The sequence below is a fragment of the Rhododendron vialii genome, chromosome 3a (genome assembly GCF_030253575.1).
Source record: "Rhododendron vialii isolate Sample 1 chromosome 3a, ASM3025357v1".
Taxonomy (NCBI): Eukaryota; Viridiplantae; Streptophyta; class Magnoliopsida; order Ericales; family Ericaceae; genus Rhododendron; species Rhododendron vialii.
In genome coordinates this window covers 28,992,920-29,017,666 of record NC_080559.1, presented here as the reverse complement: position 1 = coordinate 29,017,666, position 24,747 = coordinate 28,992,920, and the positions used below count along the sequence as shown (strand labels likewise).

The window sequence follows — 24,747 nt, the reverse complement described above, 5'->3', positions numbered from 1 at the left end:
ACTCTTCTCTCTCTCCCTCTCTAGAAAGCAGCTTTTTGCTTTTCCATTGACTTGCGAAAATGTCAAAAGCGTGGCCAATGTGTATGCAATCCGTGCCTATGTGGATGTATAATGCGCTGCCGCATCTCTGCTGTGGTTCCAACGTCTTAAGACGGAGGATTCCCACGCGCATAGTCCCCGCGTCCCCAACACTAGCTTATCGTAGTAGTAGGAGTATTGCCATTGTTTTTTTAGGGTGGGTATGGATTGAAAAGTATGACAACTTATTTTTTTGTTTTTATTTGATTCTTTTTTTGCATTTGTTAGTTTTTTGTCAATTTTTTGTAACTTATTGATTCGTTTCTGTGAGAAGAATCGGAAAAGTAAAATTTTTTAACCAATTCCTCTCGCTGGAACGAATCAATAGGTCACAAAAGTTTGATGCAAAACTAAGAAAAAAAAATTGAATAGAGAAAAAAAGTTACTGTTTGACTTTTTCTTCCCAAGTTGCTTAATTGCTTACTCTATCTATCTATGTATGATTTTCTACTGCCATTTTATAATCGTAGGATCAAGTGTTCAGATTTAAATCATTGACGGTTGGTTCTCCTCACCATCCAATTCATTTATGATGTTTATCGTATTGGTTTGGATTGTGTTTGTGTCCATTTTTATCTTGTGTTCTTAAAGCGCCATTGATTCTAGGTTTCTAAAATAATGTAGACAACTTGATCTTACTTTCGTCAATGTTCCAAAAATTTGACATGAACACTTATCGCGTGTTCTCGACCTCTATAAAAATTTATGCATCGATTATATGAATATATATATATATATAGAAATCCAGTTTCTTTATTTTTCTAAAAAAATCAAAAAATTCAAGTTGTCCTCTTACCAACTCTTCAGATTGAGAATTGGATACGAATTTGTTAAAATAGACCACGTTAATGAACCGTGCAATTGGTTCTTTAGGAACTAATTCTTTCTCTCTCTTTTTTTCTCATCGATCCCTAATCTGCTCTAACTTAAGGGAAAGGGAGGGGCTAGTGGGGCTCAAAATCCACCACTTCGATCATGAATTGAGTATGAGCTCTCTTATCAGCTAGGCTACCACCCATGATCTTTAGGAACTAATTTAGGCGCGCATAAACCGATTCAGATACCCTAAAATATGAAAGAAAATCAATCAAGTTATGCTATCCAGTTTTTTTTTTATATTTGCCACACACACACACACAAAAAGGCGTTTTAATGCTAGAATTAAGGATATGATTTAGTCAATATTTGATTTGGTCAATATCTTTAATTGTGTAATCTTATTTTATGCCATAAGTGTAGAATATTTCCATGTAATCTTGTATTCTTTCCTTGTTAATGTTTGTACTATATATATTGTACAACTACGATGAATGGAATTATCAGAAAATTACTCCACAATTGTGTTTATTTTCATGGTATCAGAGCCACCTTCAATCTCCTTTTCTTAAACTCTAGGAATTGAAGTAGGTCCTGTATTCACAATTGTTGGTGTTTCTGTTCATATCATTCCGCTGTAAAATTTTCTTCTAGTGCCGTCATGGCTGAAGTAAGTGGTGCTAAATCACCAAAGAAGAACGAATCTTCGACTATTGTGTCTGGTCTCCATATGCAGGAAACATCCTTTCTCATCACTCCGGAACGGCTGGACGGTACCAATTATGTGGAGTGGTCTTTGAATGCCCGAAATAAAATCCGTGGGAGAAAACGTTGGGGTTATAAGGAGGCGAACTCTGATCCAAAAGCAAATCTAGCCACAACCCTTGCATTCACTGCTAAGTCTGGTATGTCTTTTACTGGAAATAGTAATTGAATAATTGACTCTGGCGCAACAGACCATATGACTTGTGATCGTTATAAGTTTAGTCATTTATCTCCTAAATGTTCCAAAGCCACTATCACCACTGCTAATGATGTATCATCTCCGGTTATTGGAGTTGGTACAGTTCCATTATCTTCCACGTTAAAAATCCATGATGTCTTATTTGTGCCGTCGTTAAATTGTAATATTCTCTCTGTGAATCAATTAGCCAAATCTCATGATTGTGTTGCTCTATTTTTTCCTACTCACTGTGTCTTTCAGAACATCCATACTCGGGAGAAGATTGGCAGTGGTAGACAAATGGGCGGATTGTACTATCTTGAAGATGGATTCCAACAATCCGATAAAAAAGGGCACGCTCTTGTGGTAAATGGAGATTCGATGAATAAAAAAAAGGAGGAAATTTGGTTATGGCATAGGAGATTGGGACATCCTTCCTTTGGCTATCTTAGAAAATTATTTCCATCCTTGTTTCATGGATGTAATCTTTCAGATTTTGTTTGCGAAACTTGTGTGAAAGCAAAAAGCCATCGTACTAAATTTCATTTGAGTGATCATAAAACAGATTTACCTTTTTCATTAGTTCATTCAGATGTTTGGGGACCGGCCCCAATTTCTACTCTTAATGGAATGAGGTGGTTTATAACTTTTGTTGATGATTGCACTCGCATGACTTGGGTTTATCAAATGAAACACAAGAGTGATGTTTGTTCAATTTTTCGCATGTTCCATCAAATGATAACTACTCAGTTTGGTGTTCCAATAAAAGTCTTTCGTTCTGATAATGGTGGTGAGTACGAAAAGAAAGAATTGATGGAATTTATGCACTCTGAAGGGATTATTCACCAAATATCTTGTACAGATTCTCCTCAACAAAATGGTGTCGCAGAGCGAAAAAATCGACATTTATTGAAAATTACTCGGTCTCTTTTAATTGGGGGTCATGTTCCTATTTACTTGTGGGGTGAAGCTTTGAATTCGGCGGTCTATTTAATGAACCGTACGCCATCCAGTGTTCTTAATTTTCGAAGACCATTGGATGCCCTTTCTGACCATTGCACTCTCCCACCGGTAGTACTTCTGGCTCCACGAATTTTTGGGTGTGTGGTTTATGTTCATTTGCATCCTCGCCAACGGACTAAGCTTGAATCGCGTGCTTTGAAGTGTGTTTTTGTGGGATATGGGAACAATAAAAAAGGCTACAAGTGTTTTGATCCAAAAACTCGAAGGCTTTATGTTTCCATGGATATTACTTTCCACGAGACCGAACTTTTTTACAGGGCGCCAATTCCTAATTTACCATTTCCAGGGGAAAATTCAGACGAATTGATAAATTATGCAGAACTGGAAGCATTTTTTACCTCAGAAAATATTTCTTCGTCCGGAGATTCTTCAGGACAGGGTGAATTTTCAGATGAAAGGGAAGAGTTATCGGTTGTTGAACCAGAGACGTCTCATACTGAAGATAATGCTCTTCATGATAGTACAATGCCTCCCAACAATTCAACACAACCACTGAGCCAGTCTTCTTCTGAGATTCCTCCAGAGGTATCCACTAACCCTAACTCCACTGGTAGTGATGATCTTTTTTCTGAATCTCAAGTGTCTCAATATCGTCTTCCGCCTCGTTCTAATCGTGGTGTACCACCTGTTAAATATGAGCCTGATCCTAAATCCAACGTTAGATACCCCATTAGTAATTATGTGTCTTGTCAAAAACTGTCCAAGTCATATGCGTCTTATGTGCTACAGTTATCATCTGTTCCTATTCCTAGTAAAATGCAGGAGGCTCTAGCAGATGATAGATGGACTCAAGCCATGGCAGAAGAAATGGCAGCGCTTGAGAAAAATGATACTTGGGAGCTTGTGACTCTACCGAAAGGAAAAAAGACCGTGGGATGTAAATGGGTCTTTGCGGTCAAGCATAAAGCAGATGGGACAATTGAGAGGTATAAAGCTCGATTGGTTGCGAAAGGATATACGCAATCTTATGGGGTTGACTATCAGGAAACTTTTGCACCTGTTGCCAAACTTAATACAGTTAGAGTGCTCCTGTCTTTGGCGGTGAACCGAGATTGGCCACTTCTTCAGTTTGATGTAAAAAATGCTTTTTTACATGGAGATCTTACAGAGGAAGTGTATATGGATCCCCCTCCAGATGTGGAAAAATACTCAGATATTACAATGGTATGCAAACTTAAAAAGGCGTTGTATGGGTTAAAACAGTCTCCAAGAGCTTGGTTCGGTAGATTTACCAAGTCTATGAAGAGCTTCGGATATAAACAAAGCAACTCAGACCATACGTTGTTTTTAAAGCATCGAATGGGTAAAATTACTGCTTTGATTATATATGTTGATGACATGGTGGTGACAGGAGATGATCAAGAAGAAATTGAGAGCTTACAACGACACTTGGCCTTAGAGTTTGAAATGAAACAACTTGGAGATTTAAAATACTTTCTCGGAATCGAGGTAGCCCGCTCAAAGAATGGTATTTTCTTGTCTCAACGAAAATACGTTCTTGACTTGTTAACTGAAACAGGTATGCTTGGATGTAAGCATGCAAATACCCCTATTGAACAAAATCACAAGTTGTTTAATTGTTTACATGCAACTTCTACTGATAAAGCAAGATACCAGAGACTTGTGGGAAAATTAATTTACTTGTCCCATACTAGGCCAGATATTGCTTATTCAGTATGCGTAGTAAGCCAGTTTATGCATGATCCTCGTAAAGCTCACATGGATGCTGTGGAACGCATATTGCGATATTTAAAGTCTGCTCCGGGTAAAGGGTTATTGTTCAGCAAGAATAATCACTTGAAGGTAGAAGGTTACACTGATGCAGATTGGGCTGGTTCATCTGACGACAGAAAATCTACATCAGGATACTTTACTTTTGTAGGGGGCAACCTTGTGACTTGGAGGAGTAAAAAACAACAGGTGGTAGCAAGGTCAAGTGCAGAAGCTGAATATAGAGGCATGGCTTTTGGAGTATGTGAGTTACTATGGTTGAGGAACTTGCTTAAGGATTTGGGTATTCACTCTCAGGAGACAATGAAGCTGTATTGTGACAACACTTCTGCTATAGAGATTGCTCATAATCCAGTCCAACTCGATCGGACGAAGCATGTGGAAATTGATAGGCACTTCATTAAAGAAAAACTTGAAGCCGGAATCATTGCTTTCCCGTTTGTGAAGTCTGCAGACCAACTAGCCGATGTCCTTACCAAAGCTGTTGCCAGCAGTGTTTTTAGTCACTCTTTAGACAAGTTAGGCATGTGCGATATACATGCTCCAACTTGAGGGGGAGTGCTAGAATTAAGGATATGATTTAGTCAATATTTGATTTGGTCAATATCCTTAATTGTGTAATCTTATTTTATGCCATAAGTGTAGAATATTTTCATGTAATCTTGTATTCTTTCCTTGTTAATGTTTGTACTATATATATTGTACAACTACGATGAATGGAATTATCAGAAAATTACTCCACAATTGTGTTTATTTTCAAATTTCATGGTATAGAATTATTTGTGGGGAGGCAGGCCATTGCCATCAACCCAGTGGAGTGGGCGTGTGGGTCATTTAGCTCTTGTAGGGGCCCATGAAATAATGAGAAGGTGTTTTCTCCCTCATCTCCATATCTCTCTCTCTCTGTTTTTCTTTCCAATTCTCATCTCTATATCTCTAAGAATTCAATGCAAAAGCTAAAGCTGCTCCTTCGCACGCTGCAGTGCTACGGTATCAATATAGCCGTTGCGGTGCGGTGAACGGGTGGTTGTTCGAGGCATGCTCCAAACCTAGAAAAATTACCAAGTGCTCCTCAAGCACCGCCATGAATAGACCCACAGGTGCTAGGGGGTGCTCGGCCCCTGCACAATTCCAAATATTCCCACTAATTATACTAGTTTTTGAGGTTAGTGTCAAGAAGTTCTATTGGATTGCCCAAGCAAATCTCTCTCGAGAAAAAAAAAAGTTCATAAAGTTTCTATATATGTGTGAAAAAATCTCCTATAATTTCAAATTATCAAACGTTTTTCGGTTGTAGATACGATATTGAATAGCGGTGTATACGTATACATATACACATGCTTTCGTCTCATTCTCATAACTAGGTAGTTGCAAAAAATTTGGATTGTAGTATGTTTTTTTTGTTACTAATGTAGAAATACACGAGCTTGTTCGTTTTGAATTTTGAGATTTTGGATTCTCTCTCAGCGCATGGTCTCCAATAAATTTTCTCTCAATCATTACTCTCATTTCTCTCTCTGTCTCTCTCCACTCAAAATCCAAAATCCAAAAACCAAAACAAACAAGCCCATGATATGACTCGTGCCTCTGCTTATGAGCACAAATTCTGCGTCAAACGCCAATGAACTGCACCGCAATATCTCACGGGAATTTCCAACCTCACATGTAAGAATCACTACAAAGTTTTTGTGGCTTTCACACCAATCCAATGAATGACGAGGATGGTCTTAAAACACAGCATTTCGATAAGGAGCATTATTACTGAGTGCAGCAATTAATACTTCACTTTTACAGGCAACCCAAGTACTCTCAACACCCTGTATGATATATGGACCATTAACAGCCGTACGATGGAAGAAAACGAGCCTGTTTATCCCGATTTGGTGGGTCCACCACGCCACATTCGAGGGCGTAAAAGGAAGGAAGGAAGAGTAATTCCTACTATCTCCTACTACTACAGTTACGTTGTTCCCTCGATTGGGGTCACGAAGAATTTGTGGACGTTAATTAATTAAATTAGAATTGTGTTTCCTTAAGCAAGCAAGAGATGCTCTTTCTTTGTCAGGGAATCCTGCATTTCTAACGGTGGTTGTGGATTTGTGGTTGTCTACGGAGCTCATTGCGGCCGTCCAAAAGTTTTTGGACGGTTCGAATGTTGATGAAATTTTTTTGGAGAAAAGGTAAGAACACTTTTGTACAGTTGCAATTGATGCTGATGTAAAACAAAGTTGTTTCTCTCTTTTCTGTTACTTTGTGATGAAATGCATAGTAACCTTCTCACTGGTCACCGCTAGAAGTAGAACTAGCTCTTTATGGAGAGGGAGAATCCTATCCGCACGGGATCACCGAAGCGAAATGGGAGGTTTGCCACGTAAGACACTGCTTTTGCGCGCGCTCTCTCTCTCTGTCTCTCTCTGTTTTTTTTCTCTTATTCTTTTTCGATCAGTAATGGAGATTGACAATAGAATGAATTATACTTTGAAGTTTGAACACAAACATCCCAACACAAGGCGTCTAATGCATGTTTATTCTTTATAGTGCATTCCTGACTTCTTAGGAGTCTAAAACGGAAATTAAAGATCGAGTCTTTTTTATTAGAGTACTATTATACAAGATATAGGACCCCCAAAATTTGAGTACTTTTTTGGAGCATAAACCAACCGTCACTTCGGTTTTAGCCCAGAACCAGCTCTATGCATTCGCATGACTTGCATGCATCAAACGTATCCAAATCATATTTGTGTTCAAGTTTTGTAATCCAATGTTCTTATAGCTTACATTATCCCTAAGAAAATTCAAAATGCATATCTACAAGTGTACAACCAAGCTCAACAATTAGACATCAATCAACCCTGTGCAAATGCTAGTAGTTGTTACGATGGGAAGATTTGTGTTTGGAAGTACTATGAATTTAAAATGGATTTTATGAAAAGAAAAAAGCAAAAATACCATACAAATTAGCACTACGTACTTTTTCTTTCTTCTTTACCCTAGGAAAGTCTCTCCACAATCTCACCGTCTATTAACGAAGGTTATTCAACTTATTTTTTTAAGTGATTCATGGCCTATGCATCTTTCTTTGTAAAGAATTGCTTGTCGTTCTGCTGTTCTTCTTCTTCCACATTAATTCCATTACCCACTTCGATTTTAGAGATCTATACGAACATTTAAAATTGACAAGATCCTCTAGCATGTACTTTTCAGAAAGGAAAAATGCTAAAGCTTGCCTAAAAGATGCATGCTGGATGGTTGAAACGTGTGCACAAAATTTAAAGAAGAGTGCACGAAATTCATTAAGCAATTAATTTCTAAGAGAAAGTGTACTCGATGATGCCATAAAATGGATTTGTCAAAATCGTTTTATGACTTCTTGTAGGGTCAAAAAAAGTCTATAGTCTCAAATTCAAACTATTAGATTAAATAAACTCATCTCATTTTTCGATACAAATATCGTTTTTTCTGATCGTCAACAATTGCCAGTTGGATGACGTGACAAGTTAGGCAAAATCGAAGTTACTGTAAATACTACATATAAATGACTTTGCCACTTTCTAGTAGCAACTTTGACTTACGATTGGAGTATCAACTTTTACAAATTAACTCATGAGTGCACTTGCTCCGAAGAAACCATGCATGCTAGCTCACAAATACGAAGGAAATGTAAAAAAAAAGAAACGTTTCTTCAAGTGATCCATTGGAGGGTGACTTGGATTCATTCACTGTGCCAAGAGAGGTGTGAAAGAAGATGAATTTAAGGGCGGCCTTTTTGGTTCCATTAATTTCACCCCCCAACCCCCCCACCCCCCCCCCCCCCCCCCTTTTTTTGGCCATATGGAGCGCATGCATGACCTTATATTGTTTCAAAGATTATGATGACATACAGGAAAAGGTATCGAGAGAGAGAGAGAGATAAGAAGCATTAAGGAGTACCAAGGACCACCGCTATACTACCACGAGTAAACCTACAAACGCTTTCCAATTGCAACATTGGGTTCCATGAATGAGATGTCTGATTGATTTAGTTCCTCAAACTCCTTTTTCTCACTCACTCTCTCTCTCTCTCTCTCTCTCTCTCTCTCTCTCTCCGAATGAGATGTCTGATTGATTCTCAAACTCCTTTTTCTACTCTCTCCCTCTCTCTCTCTCTAATGAGATGTCTAATTGATTTAGTACCTCAAAGTAGGGGTGTGCAAAAAACCCGAGCCCCGACGGATCCGACCCGAAGGGTTTCGGACGGGTCCAAACATATGGTTCGGTCGGATACTGGTACACTTTTCCAAAAAAATCAATTTTCGGTTCGGGACTCGGGGTGCTGTTTTTTTTTACTCGACCCGACCCGACCAAAAGGCACGAATTCATATAGTTTACTTCGGTTTTTGGTCGGACCCGACCAAAACCCTACCCGACCTTACCCGGCCAAAAAAATCGGTTACGCGGACGGGTATCCCCCCCCCCCCCCCCCCCCCCTCCTTCGGTTCGGGTTCGGGTCCCAAAAATTCGATAACCGACCAGTCGGTTCAGGTTCGGGGCCGAACCCGACCCGTGCACACCCCTACCTCAAAGTACTCCTTTTTCTAAACACACACACTCTCTCTCCATTTTCTAGTTCATATACTTCCTCCGTCCCAAAATCTTTGGTCTTTTTCGATATTTGCGTAGTTCTTTAAAGTCTTATATCTCTCAATTTACGATATTTTTTATAATTTTGTACTCCCTCCGTCCCTTTTTAAGTATCCTGCTTCGTAATTCCAACTTATTAAAAAGACATTATCATTATATCTTTCACATCAACTTTTTCCTCCACTTTCCCTACTTACACATCATCATTACACTTTTACTCACTTACTTTTTAAAATGGAATCTACTTTTAGGGACAAAATAGATAATTCACCAACTTTTACCTACTAACTTTACAAAATAGACACTTATTAAGAGACAGCCCAAAATAGAATACCGGACTATAAATAAGGGACGGAGGGAGTATTATAGATGTAATCCAAAACTATAAAATAAGATTAATATTGCATATTTTTGTAGATTTATATGGGAAGATGAAGGTGGTGGCCTAGCCCAAGTGGAAAGGTATTCCCTTGCCCCATGCTCATCCAGGGTTCGAACCCTGCCCTCTCCCCCAACCTCCAATAGTGTAATGTAGTGTAGGAATTAACGAGTGACCAAAAAAAATATAGAAAGATATAAAAATTGAAACAACGATACAAATATCAAAAAAATCCAAAAATTTTGGAATGGGGAAAGTATATAGATTGTAGTCAAGATTGGGTCATTAAGTAGGATAAGACGAGTACTTTTGGCCTCCTAGTCATATAGGTTAGCTAGATGGGATAGACAAATAGATGAAAGTTGAGAGAGAGAGAGAGAGAGAGAGAGGGGTGGGTTTGGCAACACATTGAGGTTACAGGAAATGAGTGGGAATTGAGGGGGAGTATCATGGGTTTGGCAGGAGGACACGTTACTGATGGATAGGGATGTATAGATAGTTAGATACATGCATATGTACAGTTCAGTAGCCTTTATGAAAAAGAAACATCATGGATCGATTCCAATCTAGCTATTAAGCTTAACTCATCCCCTCCCACTTCTACCCTTTTTGCACTTTTTGTCCAAACAACCAACCTTCAAATCTTCTCTTTTCCACCCCATATCTGCTTCTGTCTAGAGAGAGAGAGAGAGAGAGAGATCAGTCCCCGCCCACCACTTTGTAGAGTGGGGGAGAAAGTGCCACACACTATGAGGTCTAGGAAAGTGTATATGATCATGTGTACGTATTATCACCATTACCACGAATGTCACATGCCACACAATGTCAGGCCGGGTTTCTATTCAAGCAGAGGCCAACTCGAAATTGACTGCCCTGTTGAGCACTGATGGCATCTTTTTTTCTCCTCGGCAAAAGTCAGTATTGTTGGTTAAAGTTATATATTGAGATATGACCTCCAGTTAAATGCATTAGAGTACATAATACCTACTACTGAACTACCACTTCACCTGCACCGATCAAGTCTAGTACTATTAGTCTCCATATACTTGTTAAAATTTCATGCTATTTGTCAATCTCTATACATCATGAAGTTTCTTGATCTATTATTCTTGCCTTCTTGTCCTTTCGTAGTAGTTGTACTAGTAAGAAATTAAGAACTGGGTTCCTTTTTTAGCCTTTGTTTGTGCCTCATTTCATCACAGCATACATCCTCAAGGGTCTTTTCTCCGATGGATGGAAAACCCCAAAGTCAAACACCACCAAGCAATTGGGACAATTACTACATGGAAAAGAGTACTACTCCAGTCAAATAATACAATGATGATCATTCACCATGAACTCCATTTGGAATCGGCCTAAAATGCTTTAACCACAATGATGTTAGATTGTTGGCACAAGGCCTTTGTCAACATCAACTGCAAACCTCTTTTTTATGATTTTTAAAAAAAAAAAAAAAAAATGAATGCCTCACGACTACTACAAGCATAAAATTGAGGGCTAGGTTAGGTTAGGTTTACTCAGTCGACAAATCGAGCCAAATATAGTCAAGTTTAGATTCAGTTCATTTCGTAAACAAGCCTAAAATTGAAGTTCGGGTTCGGTTCGTTTAGCAGATGAATCGACCTCCAACGAACTTCTACCGAATCGAGTTTCGAACAATTCACGAACGACTTGATTCATTTGCAACCCTACTTAGGACTACTACGAGCCTTCACGTAGAATAAAACTTGAATACCTATAAAATTTTACACCTTATGAATTCTGAAACAGCTCTTACCAATATCCGATTGAGCAAATTTTTTTCAGGAACCCATAACAAAACATTTTAAGAATGACTTGCGGTTTGAATATCTTTGTAGGACCCTTAATGATCCCGCAAAAAAAAAAAATTATTCCATGATTGTGACCATGGTGATACTCCATTTAAAAGGCAAAATGTGCGAGTCCAGCTACTCTCCAATCTATTTGGAGAAAACTTCAACCCGACTTTTTTTCCCGAGCCCAATTCAATGATTGTGACCATTTATTTTTTTTAACACATCAAGAGTCACATAGCGTTTGATATGATTTTCAACACATTCATATTGCAAGAAATCATTGAAATGGGTTTTGATATATTGTTGCAATCTTATTTTTTTTCAAAATAAATGCGTACAAGATGGCAAAATCATATCTTATGATATCCAATAAACTTGATTTTTGGTCTGCTTTATGCTTGTAAGGATAGATAGAAAAGGTTGGAGAGGAACGGAGCTACGGGTCTCACCCCAACATTCATTATCCCGTGCCCGACGCCATACTCAGTAGCCGTAGCTTTGGGCGGTTTAATGAACCAAACAAAATGACAGTTCTGATCATTGATATGAGCCTGGAAATAATCCTTTTCGGGCTGAAATTGTCAGGAGCTGGACTCCAAACCCAGATGTCGAAATTACAAGCCACCAGTGCAACATCAGCTCAACCACTCGCAACATTTGACAAAACACAATGTCAGTGCTTCCACAACCAAGACATTCTACATTACCATGTTTATTTACATCTCCAATTTACAAGATTGATTAGTAGTACATATTTCCACTCCTAGGGGGTTGCTACGTTGGTTATCCCCTCTCACCCTTTTGGTTATAAAAAAAATTCGTAAATATTTCCACCCTAGCTCCGGAAATAGGAAACGTTCGTGATAACAAGACTCCTTAGTTAACTGTAAGAAACCATCGTCCAAACCCAGGCGAACCTTTTTTTGGTACACCATCCAGATTTGCCACAAAGAGCGGATCCCTATCCTCGCATTTGGATTCAGTACTTGTGGCACTAACTGTGCTTCCCCTCTCTGTATGTTCTAACTCTCTCGTCAAATCTGCTACAATCTCTTTCAAATTGGATTTGCTCACTTCGCCTGCCGCAACTCCAACCATTGTTATCCTTGGAAGCAAAGGGCTCTGCTGCAGTTCTTGTCTCATGGGTCGGCCGGTTTCAGCTTCCACTCTGCAAGCAAGGGGGTAGGTTGTAATTAGCACAAAAACAGAGTGAGCTCGAAGAATGCACGTTGAAGCAGGGGTCTCTTTTTGTCTGGCCGTATCTGTTAGGATTGTTCCACTCGTGTTGATTGGTGTAGTCCCGTACAACTTTTGTTCTATTGATGTGAATTAAAAGATTTAGCAAGGGTAAGGTGAATCAGATTCTTAATTCCACCAGTTTCATGCTTAGAGTCTACACAGCCAAGCCTGGATAAAGGAGAAGGGTGAGCGTTGGGTAAAAAGTAAAAACCAGCTAGCACATAAAGACCACGTTAGACACTTATGACATGAATTCAAGTATGAATATGACTTAATTTTTAAATATCACAGAACGCAATGCTAGATGACCAAAATTGATTGGGACTTGGGCTCTATTTGGTTCGGTTTATGGGTAACTAAGATTCTTTGGTTTATTTTTTTCGAACAGCAAGATTTTTTGATGTATGATAGATAGCGGTTTACAGGACCCAAAGAAAATGACAGAGTGGCGAGGGAAAAAATAAAGATGTAAGGGGAAAAACAAAGATGCAAGGGCGGGGAAAAAAATACCATGGGGTTCAAGTATTTTGGACATCTCATATATTTAAATCTCTATTTTTGTCATAGTGAATTCACTTTTCTGTAGACGAAGGCAATTCGGACAGGACCATGCAAACTAGGTGTTCTCCCTTTTGTGTGTGCATATTTATTATATTGGGTGCTTCCATGTTTTAGATGAGATTCTGGAAATAATCTCCATAGTACAATATGAAGAAGCACAGAAACACCTCTTATCTGATTGATTATGGCGCGGTTGGTTTGAAAATGGATGCCTACACCAATCTCCGAAGGGAAATCCAGAACTCAATCTCTGTCCTTGCTTAGCTTGGACACTATCCTTCAGTGTCAGCTCTGAAGTACCATGGTGCTGAAGGCAATTACTGTTTCGTAATTCAGAATTGGTAACAGAGCTGGATGACTCCAATGCCCTCAGCAAGGAAGCTGCAGTCCTGCACCAAATGAAGACGATCTCGATTCAAAAGAAGAAAAAAAATGCCCTACAAGAAATCGTGCTATGGCTCTACAGATTCAAGGAATCGGAGCCACCAAGAACAAACTCAGAAGAGGAATTTTATAGCTTCTTTTTTCTATTTTTCCTTTACTGAAATTCAATTCAACAGAAACAGAACCTTAACAAAGGAGCAACTCGGGGACATTCCCCTGGAACAACAAACAAAACACTAGTAAATCACTCTTAAAAAAGGCAAGCAGTGACTTAAACAAGAAGAGCAACCACAGTCAGTTGTTTTATGGTGATTATTCATAAATCAATTCACCCCAACAATTAAGAGAGCCATTTTTCCTTGTTGACTACATGTGTTTTAGCCGCTCTATACTTCACCTTCCTGTTGCTACAAATGCGGTCCACATTGATGGAGAGTCTGCATGCATGCTTAGTCTGAGAGTTCACATGAAAAATAGTTCAAGTCAAAGTCAAATTCGAATGCGACAGAACTAGGGCACCATTGTCTTCATGTTCGTCTCATCAATCTGAAAACCCTAACCTTGTCTTCATCATCTTCCATCTCCCTTCATTCCCACCACCCAGTATTCGCACCCGAACCCTTGCTTACCCATAATATCCCCCGCCCATGGTCTCAAAATCACAGAACCGGGACACCTATTGCCTCCTACCTAAAGCCCAAAACAACTATGCATCGCCACCATTAGGGGCAACAAAAAGTTATTTCATCAGTTATTTTTCCCACTTAATAGTTAGTACTCTATTCTCAAAACCAGATATGGCTCCATGTATGCACAGTGCTTGCATGTAGATAGAATCATTGGTTGGTTGGTTGTTTTGACGGAGAAAAATAAGGGGGCAATGAAGGTGGCCCACGGTGAAGAATGCTTATGAAACGTCAGCTCCATAAATTGTGAACCATGGAAGAAGGATAAATATTTCCATTATATATCTAATCAATCATTTAACATGTATGTGCCGAAAAATAGGTTTGATTGGTTAACATATATAACATTAAAACTAAGAGGACCTAGGTTAATGAGTAGTTAAATTAATAATTGTTAATATAACAAAGGAAAGACAGAGTGGAGATATGAGAATGAAAGAGAAGGGAAAGAAAAAGAAAAGAGGAAGGAGTGCGTGTTAAGCTCATTTTACATTTATCATTAAAGGAGTAGCATTGAAATAACGTTCCAAAACCTAATCATGTTCCAAGGCCAAACCTCTTGGGGTGAATTAAGTGTAGTAGAATTTGCCACTAATTGTTTATACTTACTTTTAAACTCTGCCGTTTCAGAAAGCAATTTAACAAAAAGGACTCATCTGGTGATTGAATATATAATTCTCTCATACTATCAAGCTTGAGAGATGGGAGGGCTAGTGGAATGAAGTTCTTCCATTACAGTAAAGGAAACCAAATCCTGGGCAGCTTTACTGTCAAGGAAGTACATCAAACAACTGAAAATAAGGGAAACAGGGACTAGCATGGGGCACCTTTCTTCAAATGAATCTACAATATAAGGGAATTTCGGCTGAATTCCAGTGGCTTTGCGTAACCACCTGTTCCCCAGGAGCACTTTGTCAACAGCATTGAGAAGCTGAAATTTTGCAGCCTCTTCTACGTGACTCGAAAGATCCGAAAATATATCTTTATCCAGTGCTACCTCCGTAAGTGCACGCATAACCTACAAAACAAAGGACATGCAGCAGCATATAAAACACTAAAGGGACAATAATATACTGTCACTAAAAAATTCAATTTCTTCAATACGATAATGTGCACCAAAAAACATATGCACACACACACACACAGAGTAAGAATGACTCGTGTGAACCTATTCACCAAACTGGAATCATACATGAATTGTTCAATAGATGTACATAGCATAAACAAGAAAAGAAATATATGAAAGGAAGGCAAAACAAAAGTTGAAATAATGACAGAAACAAACACAGGAACAAGCACATGCTCTCTACATCAAATTTATTGTTTCACTATTTTTTCCAGTGGATGGGGGGGAAGAGGAAGCAAAAGAAAAAGCCAAATTAAAACCCCGATGTTCTGAGGCGGATGGAGCATGCGCCCCCACTGCAATATTCATTTTTTTTCTCTCAAACACTGAACTAATTTGCACCTTCAATTTTAATACTTTTATTACACAGTTTATACATAATGTTTCCTTCTTCAAAGCATAACACCTTGAAAACATGTGTTGGTAATTCAATAGTATGTAGAATAATGAGGTCTTGCTTGCTTATTATTTTCATTGCTCTTTTTTCAAATGAGGCAATTTTGTTCCTTTTTCGATTCTTCTCATCTAAACTTCAAAAAGTTCCTTCAGCTAAATATGGAAAAGTTCACTAAAGATGTTTGTTCATTTTTCATATAGTAAACAAATAAACAAGACAAATTGAACGGACATATTGAATTCATTTTTTGTTGACTGCAATTTTTTTTCCTTATCTTATCGTTGGATATTCAAAAAAAAAACCTTGAAAATGTATTTCATAGGTGCCCCCACTAATGCCACATTCTGGCTACGCCATGTCTAGCTCCCTAACTTCTTAGTAGTACGTAAAGAGAAAAAAATAAACAGGTGGTATTTCATACCTCTGGTGGTTCTGAAATGCTCTCTCCAGTCTCTTCAATCAATTCTGTGTCGGAATCATCATCATGAAGAACATCCCGATGTTGTCGCCTAGTTTGTATTAATGCATGGAAGTGCTGATCGACAGATTCCTCTAGAATGGTGTCTAATAAGTTTTTATCAAAAAAGTACGGAGTATACCTAGTGGAAGCAACACCAGTGCAAGTGTCAGATGCTCTGCACTATGCACTAGAAGGAAGAACAAGCATAGGTTTAGGCAAATGGGAAATATGAACTTAAACAAAAAATTACAGACCCTTTACTGAAAAGACCCTTCACTGAAAAAGAGAATTCAAATCCAGGGAGATCATTTATTATTCTCCCTTTGAGAAAAGGAGAATAATGACTGAAAGGGGCCAAGCAATCAGCATTTCATTTTCCAACAAGAAGCAGACACGTATCCTCAACACCGCAAATTTAGGCAGCAAATGAATGTTAACGAATGCTAAATCCATTCTTTACTTAATTCAAAAGCAAATTGTTACGATTAGCATACGTCAATTCAAATGCTGAGAAGATGGTTTTGGTCTTCACAAAGCAATATTAATGAATGAACCATACAGTAAAAAGAAAGAAAGAAAAGAAGTTGCACGAAATTAGAACCTTTAGATTAAGGACAAAGCATAGATTGACAGATTAGCATACCACTTGATCCCATCAGCTGTTGCTATAGCAATGTCCAAGTTCCGAGCACTGAAAACAGGAACACCGTCAATCTTTTTTCTTCCACCATTACGTGACACTAGCTTGAGAAGTTTATTGGCTTCCTTGACCTGTAAGTTAAACACAATAATTACAAACGAATGCCAGTTGCTAATCAGATGCAACCATGGTATCTTACTTGTGTCTCATTTGGAACGAATTGGAACAAGTGAGGTTTCTCCTGCATAACATATGGTGAACTACGTCAAAATGGATAGAGATAAAGGTCTATCAAATGAAACTTGGGATGAAATGACAAGAAAGTTATGAAATCGAGAACTCGACACATAAGCTATAAAAGATATGCAAGTAATTTGTCTTCGAAAACAGCATGGATGTCAACCCAAGGAGAAAAGTTGCACAAACTCTTGGCCTTGGGGTTGGTTTTGACAAACATTGGTACACTTTTTAACGACCTCTGCCTTCTATAACCTATAAACTTGAACAAAGTGGGCCTTACAGGGCCCAAAAGCTTAAGCTCAAGTTACTTCAAGTAAGCTTGTGGTAGTATAGAACACTTTTATTGATGCTTTACTCAACCTGGAAGTGCATTTCATAGAAAAGCACCAGCCATCATGCATTCTGTCTTTACCAAACCCTTTATCCTTATAGCACCTTCAAGTTCAACCATCCACTTTCTTCCATATGAACCACTTGTTTGTTTATCATAAAATCCTCCGATCGTTCGAAAGCATGCTACCACTAACTGCTTAACTTGCATGATTTATGAAGATAACAGCTCTCGCCTCTCATCCATCTTCATATCCCCATTTCTAGGACACCCTTCTACAATCACATATCTATTTGTTTCCCCAAAACTTTCATTTATGATGTTCTTGCTTCAGCAACGCTATTCAGATGAACTGTTTCGCTTTTAGCTACATGAATCCCATTACATCATTCAGCTTGGTCAGACATCATACCATGGGCTGCATTAGCATGAAGGGTCCAGCAGGGTTTTACACTAACTGTCACCTATGGCCTACATTATGCAATCATCTCCTTGGGATTGGTCACGCAAAGACAAAAACTGTAGCATTTACGAGAAGAGTTGACATGTTCCTAGGCTATGTAGCACGAATACGGACACGCCGACACGGACACATATACAGACAGACACAGGATACGGGGTTTCTAAATAAATGGGGACATGGACACAAAAGGGACATGAACCAAAATAAATAAATCAATAATTCCTCTTTAAACCAATGGAAACATAGTTACATGTAGATGTAGGGCATGAAGCATCAATATGTATGACCATACATCATATACACCATATTATGCTTTCAAACCATTTTAACTAATACACATTTATCCCCCAAAAGTTTCAAAAATTGCATATTTAACCCCTCCCATGTTCCCATGAATTCTTTTTTATTAAATTTAATGGACACGCCACGTAGCGTGCCCCATACTTTTTTCGTCGTGCCCCCAGTAGTGAAATGAGATAAAAAGATTTTTTATGCTTCCAAATCTTAGAATATTATAACGAAAAAGGAAATAAAGAGACAAGAAGTAAAGCCAAACAAAGGCCATCAGTGGCATTCTCAAGCCAATTGACTGCTTATCTGTGCATTGTCATTACAACTATATCGCACATCTATCACTTATCTGTTCCTTCTAAATAGACACGCAAATCCAGTTAGTGGTAGAAAGAAAAAAAGCCTTGTTCGTTTGGGGGTTTTGAGGGAGGTTTTTGAGAGTAATGAGTGGAGAGAGATAGAGAAAATTTATTGGAAACCGTGCCCAGGGGTTTTGAGACCCCCAAACGAACAAGGACATGCAGATTTTACCTTGTTTCATGTAATAGAGCAATATACAATAAAAAAAATCAGAATGCAGTACACCTTAAACATTGATACAAAAGCACAATCATACATGTAGTGACTTAGAGGGCAAGCGATATGGAGAATGAAGAGAATTAGAGATGATGTGAGATCACAATGAAATTGAATTCTATGAAACCAATACAATTACCATTCATACAGCTCCGGCCATACCTTGAAATGCTCATATGCTAAAGTAAGATGACAAGCGCCAACCACACCACTTGGAATATTCAGCTTTCTAACATACGAAACTGGAAAATATAATAATTTTGAATGTAAGACATTTCTTCCTACAGACATTTATAATCATGTTAACTTCCAACTTTGAAAATATGTATCTTTGTCTAAATAAATAGACACAAGAACAGGACACTTAAACTGCATACATAAACTTGCTTCTCAAATGCAAACAAACATGTGAAGGCACCGCCAAACCTACCTGCATCACCTACATCTATGAAAAAGCGGAACACTGGGCCATTTCTTTCGCTCTTAGCAACTGATGCAAACAACTTCTTAATCCATTCAGGTGTTCTACAGGTCAAAGAGGATTAACCACAATTAGAGCAGTTAAACATTACTTCAGCAACAAAAGAAAGTAACGATAACAAGTAAGAAACAAGAAAAAGAACCATGTAATAGAGAGACCTCTACACCTATATATTGCATGTCACGAATTGCCAAGTTATAGGAGATTTGAACTCGGAGGATAGATAGATATCGAATCATTGTCAACCATTAAGCAGGAAACCTATGAGATCCTATTCACACCGACACATCCATACGAATATTTGCTTAGAAGAAACAAGTTGCTGTAATCATCTTCCGCCAAATAAACCCTTCTGAGATTGAAAGTTTTGGTCCTTTCAAAAGACTGGATAGATCTTTGAGGAAGAATTACATCCCACCTCTCATACTGCCATTGTCTAGACAGGTCCAAATTGTTCGTAAGACACTCAAGACTGATAACAGAATGCAAATGGCGAGGCAACAGTAACAGGTTTTGTCCAACCAAAAGGGAAACAACATTAATCAAGAAAAGTTTGTGGGCCATGATCCCGCTTTGTTTGATGTGGGTCTTATGGCGCGAGAGAAATTCAAAAGTTTTTGAAGCAGTGGAAAAACTTATTTCTAGGATAAAATCTTTCTTTGTGAATAGCTTGTACAGTTGGTACAAGGGAGATTGTTTTCCATCCCTTGACCAATTTTTAGATTGGTTTGAGCTTCTCCATTCCGGTGGCAATGTATAGGGCCTTTTTGTTATGTGGCCTTCTTTTGTATACGGGTGGCATTCCCTTAATGCCTTATCTCTAATATAATTAATTACTCATCAAAAAAAAAAAAATTCACTCTGAAGGATAGAGAACAATGATCATTAATCTTCGAAATCTTCAAGGTATACCATAGAAAACTAATTTTCCCAAGGCTACTGCTCCTCTATTAGCTAACGTATACGTTTTCAAGGGCATCCCTAAAAACCCATTGCAGAGTGCAAATGTGCATGGTTGGCCTTTGAGGTTCTCCCATCTTACAGATACCAACATAGTGACAACCGAGTAACATCCCTCAGCAGAAAAATGCACCTATGAAAATCATGCAACATTATTCTCCCCCACCGTTTCCCTTTAACCCCTATTGTTCCTACATCTCCCCCAAATCCAAGTGTTGACTGCTGCTTCTTCCTCAAAGTACCAAGTCTCCTTCATATGGAATGCCCTAAGGATTCATTATCCCACTGGTTTTCTAAGTATATTCCTAGACACGACTTTATTATATGGAATGCTATTAGAGGTAGTTCAAGAACAAAGGACTTCACAGTTCGGGGGGGGGGGGGGGGGGGGGGGTGGTTCTTGACAATTCTACTTGTTCTCTTTGCTGTCATCAGTGTTCTAAATGGCGGCCGCCGGCGCTCGGCGCCAAGATTTCACCCTTGGCGGCTCGTTTGGCGGAGCTTGGCAGCTAGGCGGCTAAGATCTGGCGGAGCTAGGCAGCGTCTCAGTGGGCTTGGCTGAGCTAGGCGGCCATCTTGGCAGAGCTTAATTACCTTAAAAATATTAAAAATATATATTTAAAAAAAAAAACGCCGAATCGCTCGGCGGCACCTAGGAGGCCTAGGCACTTGGTGGCGGGTCACCGCCCGACTAGCACCGAGCGCCATTTAGAACACTAGCTGCCATGATGCTGACACTCTAAATCACCTCTCCTTTGAGTGTTCCTACTCTATACAAGTCTGGTTTCAACTGGCTAAGCTCTGTTGCATTCCCTCTGGTCCTGTTCTATGGTCTGATAAGGTGTCTTGGTGCTGCTCCAATTTTAAAAGCAAAGGTTTCCCAAATGCTAAGAAGGCTATATTTTGCTGCCATGGCTTATTTCCTTTGGCAAGAAAGGAATAGTCAGATTTACAAAGGCATCCTCAGGCCCCCTTCATCACTCGTTGCTCCGATTAAGCTTGAAGTTAGGGTCAAGGCTTCACAAAACAGGAACATCAGGCCCTCTGATTTAGTTTCTTCTCTTTGTAACACTTGGTTGATCCGAAGTTGTATATTAACTTGATAGTTTCCTTTCCTTGAAAATGTTTAGACTGCTTGTCTATTGTTTCTTGATGTAATCTGAGTGATTTCCCTCTTGGTTGCTCCCTCCAATAACAGCTCTTGGTTGATTGCCAAAAACAAAGAATCCTTAACCCAAGTTTTATCTCAACACTTAATTGATAGTACTCAAATATTGAGGTCTTACACTAATTTGAGACCCGAAACCGATCGCAAACCCTAACAACCATCCATAAAAATTACATAATGGCCTTTCTTCTGTATCCAAAATGAATAGATAGAAATACCCACGATCACAAAAGTATATGTGTAAAATCGATGCATGAATGAAAAGGGTGGGGACTCCTCCTAACGTCTCAAGTTCGAAACGTGTTATCAACTCGGGGCCAGTCCATACGAGCACTTGCTCCGGCATTAATTGGGCCCCGCTTGTGGATGGTACCAAGATTAGTCAATGTACGCTTGAGTTGGCCCGAAAAACGTGTTATCAACTCTGGGTCAGTCCGTCCATAAGGGCACTTGCTCCAGAATTAATTGGGCCCTGCAAGCGGATGGTACCGAGATTAGTCGAGGTACGCATTAGTTGGCCTGAAAAAGGTGTTATCAACTCAGGCTTCATAGTGTTCGAGCCTTAGTTGCACGAAGCAGGAGTGGAGGCGGGAGCAGAAGCGGGTGCGGGAGTGGGGGAATACAGAAGCTCCCAAGGTTGGGAGCGTGAGAGTAGCGTGTACATATATTATAAAAATAATGTAGCATAGAGTATTCACTTTGCAAGTACAATCATTTTAAGAAGTAAAAATATGGGCCAATCCGCCATAAATGTAAGAAATGGGCTAGTGTTACAATATATGATTTTCTTTTCAAGATATCATGACTCAGGCTAGATAACATGTGTTCATTGAAGATCAATGAATAAAGCCAAGTGACAAATCCCTGTTTTTCTATACAAAGATCATACAAAAGCTCTCATCTTTGTAAGGAGCGAGCTCTTATCTCAATGGGAGCGGGTTCCCATCAAGCTCCTTAGTTGGGAGCGCAAAAGCGGGCTCCCAAAGAGGGGGCGGCTCCATTTTAGGAGTTTCCTGCAACTAAGGTTCGAGCTAACCAGCCAAGCATATGCAAACGAACCGAGCCGAGCCGAGACTTGACGAGCTGCGGATCGTTTGCAGCCCTAGGCCACTTCATACGGGCACTTGCTCCAATATTAATTAGGCCCCGCGAGTGGATGCTACCAGGATTAGTCGAGGTACAAGTAATTGGGCCCCGTGAGTGGATGGTACCAGGATAAGGATTAGTCGAGTTACACGTAAGTTGCCGGGAAAATGACGGCCACTGACGCGTTTTAATAACTCGCCGAGAAATTTTCAGCATTAACAAATGTTATTAGCATGTCCTTGGCGGGTATTAATTATCAAAACACGTCATGGGCTGTCATTTTTTCCCGAAGTTGCCCGAACCGAACACATAGATATGGTGAAAAAAAGTAAGGGGTAAAGAGGGAGTATAGGACCTTTTGGAGATGAAAGGTATGTCGAAGTGGGTGGAAACAGCCATGAGTCCAGTCCCAGAAAGGTCACACATGCTGAACACCCGGCCCACGAAGGCCGGGCCGCCCTTTCCGGCGGACCTCAAGCCCAGATACGACGCTCCCCTGAGAGACGAAGACGAGGGCGAGTCGGCCTGAGTCGACTCATAGGGGTAAGGGGGAGGACGTAGGGATAGTAGTTGAGGGCGCGAGTCGGCGAAGGGGAGAGGAACGAAGATCTTCGACGGCGAAGCGGAGATTTGGGACGGCGACGGCGAAGGCTTAGGGAAGGGGATGAGAGAGGAGAGATTGGATGCAGTGGATTGGATGAAGCGAGATATGTTGTTGATAGGGTTAGGGTCGTATTGGTGGTGACTGGGTTCGGTTGCAGAACCCATTGAAAGGGGATTGGAAGATATTGAGAATCTCTGTTGGTGGATTAGTGGTGGTGACTGTCTGTAATTTGTATGCAGGAGTTCTGAACTGAGCTTTGGGGCTTTGAAATTCGGCTCTCTGTCCTTCTTATTGGGTCCAGTTTGGTACATTGTGGGGACTCACAACAACAAGAGTGCTACTAATGGTACCGACGAGAACCCCACCGAAATTTTGTACCGACGGCCGCGTCCAGCCGTCTCTAGCCACCGACTATAAATTCGAGCTGTCCAAAAATTTAAATAAAAAAAAAACCGAGGGGGCCCTATGCGAAAATCAACGGCATCCAATATATGTAGGATACGATTTCGCCCGGCGCGACCGTCGGTACTATTTCTGTGGGGTTCTTGTCAATACCATTAGACTTTTCCCAACAATGATCAAAATTAGATCTGTTCCGCTTTCTACTAAAACATTTTTTTTTAAAAGAAAGTAATTTCAAAATCAAATATCACGAAAATAAAAAATATTTTTTCAATTTTTTTTGCACCGTTTAAAAGATCTGAATGAGATTTATCAAATAAAATCCATATTGATAGAAAAATTATGTGTTAAATTATGTCCATAAACACATAATTTTTTAGCTTGGAATTACCTTATTTTTCAAAAATAAGGTTTTCCCAGAATCTAGAATACTACCTTATTCATTTTGTTAAGCTTGACGAGTTTGTTGTCCTCAATAAAAATTACTCTAATTTGATCTAACATCGATAGATACATGAAAGAAGCAGATTTGTACAAGGAACTGGAATGACAAAAATGTTAGTGGCAATGGTCTAAAATGTTGCGGCCAATATGTCAAAGTTTGCAGCCACGACGCTAAAGTTCGAGGCCATGTTGCAAATTTTTGCGGCCACAATGCTAAATTTCGCAGCCATGATGCAAAACTTTACGGCATAAACACAAAAGTTCGCGGTCATGATGCAAAAATTTTGCGGCCATGATGCAAAAGGTTGCGGCCTTGATGCAAAAGTTTGCGTCCTTGAAGCCAAAGTTCGCCTCCAGAATGCAAAAGTTTGCGGCTACAATAGAGGGAGAGATTGCATGCAGGAGCTCTTGGTTGCTCTGTCTAATAACTGCCCTTGGTTGATTACCAAAAACCAAAAAATCCTTAACCCAAGTTTTATCCCAACACTTAATTGATAGTATTCAAATATTGAGGTCTTTACACTAATTTGAGACCAGAAACCAATCGCAAACCCTAACAACAATCCATAAAAATGACATCATGGCCTTTCTTCAGTATCCGAGATGAATAGATAGAAGGAAGAATTTTTCATAAGTCCACTATACCACTTTCCAAACCCATTAAGTTCATTTCTAATTTCTATAACCCCCTAAGTCCACTAATCTATTAATAAGGATATGATAATCTTGATTAGTCTAACATACCCCCTGTTTTGAAAAAAAAATCTGCCCCGTTATTTCCTCAATTTCAAACATATCCAT

General features: G+C 39.4%; 2 protein-coding genes across 2 annotated transcripts in view; both read right to left on the bottom strand.

Annotated features, from left to right (window-relative positions):
- Positions 1 to 24,747, bottom strand: part of LOC131319672 (probable NADH dehydrogenase [ubiquinone] 1 alpha subcomplex subunit 5, mitochondrial) — a 65,558-nt gene that overhangs the window by 10,422 nt on the left and 30,389 nt on the right. The window lies entirely within an intron of this gene.
- Positions 12,213 to 23,357, bottom strand: LOC131319667 (uncharacterized). The gene is made up of 9 exons (XM_058350039.1): positions 22,852 to 23,357; positions 19,232 to 19,326; positions 18,964 to 19,043; positions 17,100 to 17,141; positions 16,904 to 17,031; positions 16,222 to 16,399; positions 15,105 to 15,295; positions 13,375 to 13,596; positions 12,213 to 12,575 (listed from the first exon to the last, which is right to left on the bottom strand). Exons 1-9 carry the CDS (start codon positions 23,262 to 23,264, stop codon positions 12,284 to 12,286), a joined length of 1,641 nt encoding a protein of 546 aa, XP_058206022.1. The 5' UTR covers positions 23,265 to 23,357; the 3' UTR covers positions 12,213 to 12,283.